The sequence below is a fragment of the Pinus tabuliformis genome, chromosome 3_2, assembly GCF_031772625.1.
Source record: "Pinus tabuliformis cultivar Carrire ecotype Pingquan chromosome 3_2, CPIR1, whole genome shotgun sequence".
Classification (NCBI taxonomy): domain Eukaryota; kingdom Viridiplantae; phylum Streptophyta; class Pinopsida; order Pinales; family Pinaceae; genus Pinus; species Pinus tabuliformis.
This window is the reverse complement of record NC_142302.1, coordinates 1,182,639,120-1,182,646,915: the sequence shown is the minus strand read 5'-3', so window position 1 is coordinate 1,182,646,915 and position 7,796 is coordinate 1,182,639,120. Positions and strand designations below refer to the sequence as shown.

General features: G+C 32.3%; 1 protein-coding gene across 1 annotated transcript; it reads right to left on the bottom strand.

Moving 5' to 3' along the window:
• Positions 1-2,408: 2,408 nt before the first annotated feature.
• LOC149184942 (bidirectional sugar transporter SWEET1-like) lies at positions 2,409-6,308 on the bottom strand. Its single transcript, XM_089419020.1, has 7 exons — positions 6,275-6,308; positions 6,148-6,184; positions 5,590-5,809; positions 5,357-5,515; positions 3,505-3,628; positions 2,780-2,864; positions 2,409-2,698 (listed from the first exon to the last, which is right to left on the bottom strand). Exons 1-7 carry the CDS (start codon positions 6,306-6,308, stop codon positions 2,548-2,550), a joined length of 810 nt encoding a protein of 269 aa, XP_089275146.1. The 3' UTR covers positions 2,409-2,547.
• Between the last annotated feature and the right edge of the window lie 1,488 nt (positions 6,309-7,796).

Below are 7,796 nucleotides of genomic sequence, written 5' to 3'. Positions count from 1 at the left end.
CCTTCGAATGACTCGTCAAAGATTCGTAAAACCGTAAACTAGTTTTTTTTAAAGGACTTTGTTAAATCCTAAATTATCTAGTATGGGCGTTATAAAGCGTGTTGTTTTTTCGTTAGAAACCTGTTTAAGCTTGAAATTTGTCTTCTTAAAAATTGAAAGGTGTCGAACTATTTTTCGGCTGTGCAAGTTGCACATGCTGGAGTAGTAGCTGCTTCATTTGTTTTTGCTTCTGCTTCGTTTTGTATCATGCAACGTTGGTTTTCTCTTGTATTTTCTCATATTTGTAGCTTATATGTGTAGATGTATACACATATAAAGTGTTAGTTTTATATGCACTCAGCAGTAACGTTGCTCATGGCGATTTCACCGCTGATTGACTTTAAGAATTCCCTTGTCAGTATCCATTCCATTCAGGAGAAACTCTTGTTGCTGAAGTTCGATATGTCACTTTTTTTTTTTTATTATTGTGGATTTGGGAAATTGCAAGAATCCCCTTGTGGCTGAATTTTAATGTGACAGTTGCTTTTTCATTGCCAATGGATTACAATATTTGTGTTTTTGAAATTTGGAAGGATAGATCAGAGACTTAAGTTGTTATGCGAGTACTTCGTTAAGGACTATGAAGTTTCTTTTGAACGATGGAATTAATCTATAATTATGAAGTTCATTAAATTGGAAATTTTTGAACTTTGAATTAAATTCTGACCTAGCTTATTCCCAAGCTGTTTTTTCGCATTCTTTGGGTTTGCAGTCGGAACTCAAATCTTTTATGTTAACCGATATCAATAAGTCCTTTTATGGGTGATTACGGTTTTACTAGCAAATAAGAGCACCGATTTAGAATTCCATTTTTATGTTGGGAATTTTGTCGAGGGGATATTGGTTAAATATTGGAAAATTAGAAATCTAACTTCTCAGAAAAATCATCAGAGCATTTTTATTATTTGATAATTATTTTTATGGAAGAGTAAGCTTGGCCCATATTTTCAAATGGATGTCTTTATGTAGCAAGGCTTCTGGCTGACACATCTAGTGGTGCAGTTAGCAGCCTTAAAGACTTGCACAATTTGTGTGGTAGCGTGTGCCATGCTATTCAATATATGTTTATATGATGGTTCTTGAATTTGTTAGCTGTGTCTCCTGATCCCATCATTAGCGAATAATGGCACTCTGTAAATTTTATAATTGATTACATATTTATTGTAAAATTTACACTGAACTTACATTTATAATAATGAACATTTGTAATCAAAGAAGAAATAAGAAATGGTTTATTTCTCATTTGGGCATTTAGTTTTTTGATTCTATGTTTATTTTGCATGAAGTTCAGATTAGCGTTGTTGAAATTTAATTTAAATTTAATTAAACAATCAAAGTAGTCATTTTCGGTAATGCTGACTGCTTTAACCTTAATTTTTTATTTTGCTGCAAAATTATTATAGTTAAATGGAGTTTATTAAAATGTCATTTTGACTTACTCCTTTCAGTAAACATTATTTTTCTCTCTGGTTAAGTTTTGTTTATGCAACAAAAATAATGTCTAGTGATCCATATAATTTTAATTAATTAGAGAATAGCCACAGCATCTTTAATTAAATAAAATTATATATTTTGATTGGTTAGATCACATAAAGATTATTTAGACATTAAATTGTAATTAATTAGACTGAATATAATAAATTTTATCCCACAGGAATCTTTATTATATTTATCTAATTAATTAATTTCATAACCTACCCATAGGAGTTATGAATTAATAAGTTTTATCATAAAGTTTTATTGAATCTGTTTGAATAGAAAATTTAGCCTACAGGCAATTTTTATGTCATTTGATTCCATTCTTTTTAGCATGATTTACATTGGTAAAACATGAAAGTTTATTAAGCCTCAATTTTAACATAAGCATGTGATTTTTTAATCAACCTGCAAATTTCTCTGAAATTCGTTGTGACATTCCCGAACTTAAGGAAATAATCTCGTTTGTTTGTTATGAATCTAATATGGTTAACGTTAATATTAACACATGGTGGATTGATTTTGGATCAACAATTCACATTTCGAATTCCTTGCAAGGTTTGCAAAACCTAAGGAAGCTAGTGGGAAGTGAGCAAAGCATCTTATCAGGAAAACAAGATGGGCTCCCATGTGGAAACTATAGGAACATGTTATTTAACTTTAAGTAGTGGGTTTGTTTTAGAATTAGAAAAGACCTTTTATGTTCCAAGTTTTTCTAGAAAATTGATTTCAGTTTGAAGAGTTGTACCTTTCGGATATTCCTTAAACTTTTCAGAAAAATCTTTCACCAAGGTCTTCCAAGCCCCATAAACTAGGAAGACCGCGAAATCTATCAAGCCATATTTACAAACTAAGCACACAGTACGGCCATAGATCCACACATATTCTCTTTTCAGAAATTATGCTTTCCATATATCCACACATATTCTCTATTCAGGAATTATGCACGCATCAGGCTATTGTAGCTTTAAGCGCAGTAGCTCAAATGCACGGCCATACACTCAAGTGGGCATAGAGATAAGATACATGGACCTAGCGTGTTCCCTCAGCTGAGGATTTGGTGCTACGGATTTCATTTGCTTGCTCATGACTTGTTTGCCCATAAGATCCAGTTTCCATTGCGTCCATGTGATCTGCCGCTGCCTTTTCTTTCTCCTGTACAGGAGAAGACGATATCGAAACGCTGTGCTCCGGAGTCGATGTCTGTGATGTCTTAATGTTCTTCTTCGGAGACGGTGTCTCAGTACTGTTCTTCCTCGGAGACAAAGTTTCAGTGTTCTTCTTCCAGTCGTTGTAGATAGCGTATAGAACCAGTTGCACTGCTCCCAGCGCACATCCAACTCCATTTGCTGCCTATGCATGCATAAATTCGTTAAAATTTGACCGAATATAAATTTTATCATCTTTGCCTGTCTTATAGATGAACCAAACTACTAAGATGAACCATAGTAGTTGGTTTGAAAGATCCACAAAAGTAAATAAATAATATCATTAATCTGAAAACTAATTTCAAAAACAAAATAAATTTTATATAACAAAAATAAATTTTATATATATATGAGACTTGATGTTACAGTTATTCCATAAAATTCTATTAATTGAACTAAAACTCTGGTCCAACTGTTCTATTAATGCAACTTCAGTTTTATAAATATAACTTGGGGACTTTAGGATGCATATCTAAAGATTGCAAAGATTGCAGGTCAGGAAATATGGTAGAATAGCTTTAAAGTTTTTCGAAGTCTTCAGGTTGCATAGGTAAAGATTTCAGGTCAGGGATTACGAAAGAATAGCTTTAAGGATGGTGTGATCAACTGTATTTATTCCCTAGTTATGATTTTATAGAATAGATATTTATGTGGAGAACCTCTAGAGATTAAGGATGATAGAAAGAAGATTTTTTTAATCTCAAAAACGTTTCAACTTATACTGTAGTCATTTTTAATGATGCTCATGATGTATCGTGTCTTAGGGTAAGAGTTTTCAAACATACAATAACGAATGGATCCTTTCCCAAAAGACCGAATACAAACCAGGACGTGCCGCACAGGAAGACAAAAAGAGACAGGAAAAACGGCATATACTTTACACTCTTCGTCTTAACCACCGTGAAACCACTTTTTAGGTAAATTTCAATATAAAATAATTTCATCTTTGCAACTATCCATTTTTAAATTGCCTGCTACATAAATGTATGACTATATATCGAATGCTAAGATGAAAAGTTCATAATTTCCTTAAAAGTTAAAATAACATCATTGCTTAGAAAAGCAATGGCAAGATAGATACTTCATATCGAATATTACATTATAACAAATAACTTACATTAGTGCAAGCCAAAGAATAAACAGTGACACAAATAACAAATAACCTCGGTAAAGAGATTGGACTCTATTATGTATATTTATTCAAGTTTTTCGGTGGCAGAGAACTTCCCTAGTAAACCCTTATTTTCTTTAAATAAAAATTTTGAATCAAAGCTTAATCTGCATGGCATATAGTCAAAGAAAGCTGGAGAAAAGACCTCCTCCGTTATCTATCAAATATTCTAGTGCATACAATGGACATAACACTCAGCCCAATATATGATTGAACAATTAAAGAATAAAAAGTATCTAAATAAGAAAAAACAAAAGAATATTGACATTTCCCAGTGAATATAAGGAAGCCGAGGCCATGCGTTTGTTTTTCAGTTAGTCATTGTAGTATCCCTGCAGAATGTCAACTCTGGGAAATGTGATAAGTTTTCGACAGAGATGGCTTCATAAATAGTGAAGTGAAAATTTTGATAATTAATTAATTTATAATAGTTTTTTAAATTTTTATTAATAATCATTAGCATAATTATATGTGTAAATGTGGTTAATATATGTTTATTGATATATAAAAAGTGTAAAATTAGAGTTTATCAATTATATTTATTATATTTATTAATTTCATTGTGCTATGTGATTATCTATATGTATGGGAGGATTAGTAGGTCATATTAGCTATTCCTAATTATATTAAAGTATGGCTAAAAAAGGTTCATTATGGTCAATCTAGAGTTGATTATGGATGAACATAGTTGTGTACAACTAACTATAATTCACTATGATAGATTATGATTGACTATGGTTAACCAGGTTGCTCATGGTTGACCGTAGTTAAATATATTAAATAGTTAATCGATGTTGACCATGGGAGAAAATAGTTTGGCCAATTTGACCATGGTTAACTATACTTTTTAATTGTAAATTAAGATTGTCCATATTAACAATGAATAACCATAATTGATCGTAGTAACTTTAATTAAAGTGTTTAACCATTTTAATCATGGTTAACCAAAACTTCTCATATTAAATATAAGCCGACCATAATTTTAATAAATAATAATTAAGAAGTAACTATAAATAATGTATTATTATATACCATTTAAAATAATATAATAATTATTTATAATATATATATGTATAGATATATTTTTTTATATTAAAATTTATACAAAATTATTAACTTATAATTTTAAATTTAAAAGTAATAATAATAATATAAAAATATCTATATAACGAAATATTTTTCTTAATACTATAATTTAATTGCATTAAATGTAATGTAGGTTAGAATATAAGTTGATAGATGTTCAATGAAGTCATTTAATAATGTGAAAGTTATCCATTCAAAACACGTCAAAATCTAGTCCTCGTTTCATGGTGACTTAGAATTTGGTAGAATGGATATATTTTTAATGAAATTGAATTACGTACCACCATTGTAACAATGTAATCATCTCCCATAAATGCTCGAGATAATTTATAAAGCTTTTCGGATTTTCCTAAATAAGAAGTTGAAAGATTTTTACCATTATTGACAGAAGAGCCGCGTACATGCTGATGGAGAAGATGGCGGCAGCGAAGCCGCAAAAATATTTTCTTACATGTCCGTGCATGGCCAAGAGCGATACCAAGACGACCAGTGCGAAAAAACTAAGCTCCAATACCAGAAGACAAAAAAATTTCACCTGTTCTTATCCATCACCATTCAAATGGGGATCACCATACTCGAACTAATTTATGAATCAGTAGCAAAACTTACCCAATATTTCTTGTCGTCAATATAGAAGAGGAAGATGATCACGTAGCAGATTTCCAGAACGGCCCCAGTTCCATTAACCGTGGTCAGCAGAATGTTATTAGGTGATATAAAGGGCAGGCCGTACCATGCAGCAAGCAAGCAATTCATAAGTGCGGTAACATAAGGAAATCCAGAGAAGTCTTCCGTGGATTTCCTCCTAACAATCTTCCAGATCGTAATTCTGCCGTATCACTCGGAACGTAAACGAGCAACAATTATATGAGCATTTAAAAACATGAGAGAGTGTCTATTTCACAAATTTTCAGATGAAATTGTGTACCATTAAAAAACATGAGAGTGTATATTTCACAGTTATATATAGAAATTTTCAGATGAAATTGTGTAGAGGATTTTTAATCATATATAATCAGTGACCTGAAAATTGAATTGATGGGTAAAGTCCATTAAAATCCTATACACACTTTCATCCAAAAACATTCTCTCCATTGAAAAACTTTCTCACTTTCTCATTAAACATAGGTTGGCTTTTTCATTAAACATAGGTTGGGTAAAACTCACATGGGGACTAAGAAGAGTATCAGGGCACTGATATTGCCTGTCATGAAAGAACAAATTTAACATTAAGAAACCTGCCACAAACTTCAGGCAACTAAGAAATTAAAGTGGAGAGAGAAAGTATGCACACCGAAGATCCCGAAAATGAAATGTGCAACAAACATTTTCCTATCTTCCCTGCGGTCGGCCAAGTTCTGCGTCTATATAAATGATTAGATATCGTATTCAATTTGCTAAACCATAGATTAGGGGAGGAGAAATCAGATCAGCCCATTGGCAGTAATGAAGCTTCAGGAATACCAATGACATCCATGAAAAAAAAAGAAAATGGAAAGAGAGAATTTATTTATAGTCCTTGAATGTATCAAAGCCTAATTCTTAGATACATTTTCCGTAGGTACCCAAATGTACGGAACCCTAATCGGGTCAGGGGATCAGCACCGTTGAATCGTGAATTCTTGCGGTGGGTTCTCCAGGAGCAGTGCATCGTCTAGGTATGTGCAGGATCCAAAGTTTAAATGTGTGGTCGCTTTTTCATGAGTCATCAATTATGCTGAACAACTGGCATTGCCTTCGATGTGCTCGGTGTAATTAATGGGGATTGGCATTACTTACCCGGCTTTTCGTCGGACGATTTGACAGCTATGTATCGTTGTGGCATCGTTAGAGGGGAGTTATTCTCATTTTGCTCTCTTGGCATTGCGTTTATAAAATTCCGAGAGAGACAAACGGGAAGGTAGTATGCTAGAATGTGAACGAATAGAGGTTAATTTTGCGTTCATAAAATTTCGAGAGAGGTAGTATGCTATAATGTAAGCTAATAGAGGAGGTTAATTTTGGCTCAAACCAAACTCATTTTGAAATTAAAAAGGATTGAATCTTCCGAAAAGTGAGAATTCTGATTTAAGTTTCGTTTCAATTTTAATGGATAAGAATATTTTTGAAATCAAATATTTTTTTTTGTGCGGGTGTAAATCGATCAAAATTTGAGTTTTTAAGTTTCATTCCAATTTAAATGGATAAGAATATTTAAAAGTCAATAATAAAAAAATTAGAATCTACGAGTATATGTATTAATTATGATGGTGAAATTAGGTTAAGTTTTCATGGTTTATAGGTTGGTTATTGCTGGTTTATATGTTCGTTATATGTTGATTATATGATGAATATTGTCTACGGATATTGACATGTTTGATAAATATATGAATGGTTGATGAATGAATGGACTAACAAATGTTATTACACCTATTATGAGATGGCATTAGACCTTCTTGGTGAATCTCAGATAAGTTTCAAACCCCAATGAGTTAAAAATAATTAATATTATTTTTGTATTAATGGAGAAAATGGTTACGTTGTTGTAACTTTCTCCCTAGTTTAGGATTAGTTCCTATAGTTATGGGGTTTGGGTGCAACTTCCTATTTCCTAGTATTGTATTTATTGATGTAATCTTTCATTGATTAGGAAATAGAGTGGACGAGAGTGATCTCTCAAGTTTTGTGAGTGTAGTCTCCAGGTGCAGGCCACACCTGAGAGCTACAACTCTTTCTTTTCAATTTTGTTCACATTTTATCTTGGTATCGGAGCTCAGAGTGAGTGAGCCTGATCTTTTGTCACCTGTGAGGCTGAAGTGCCTGTAGTAGCTAGCTTG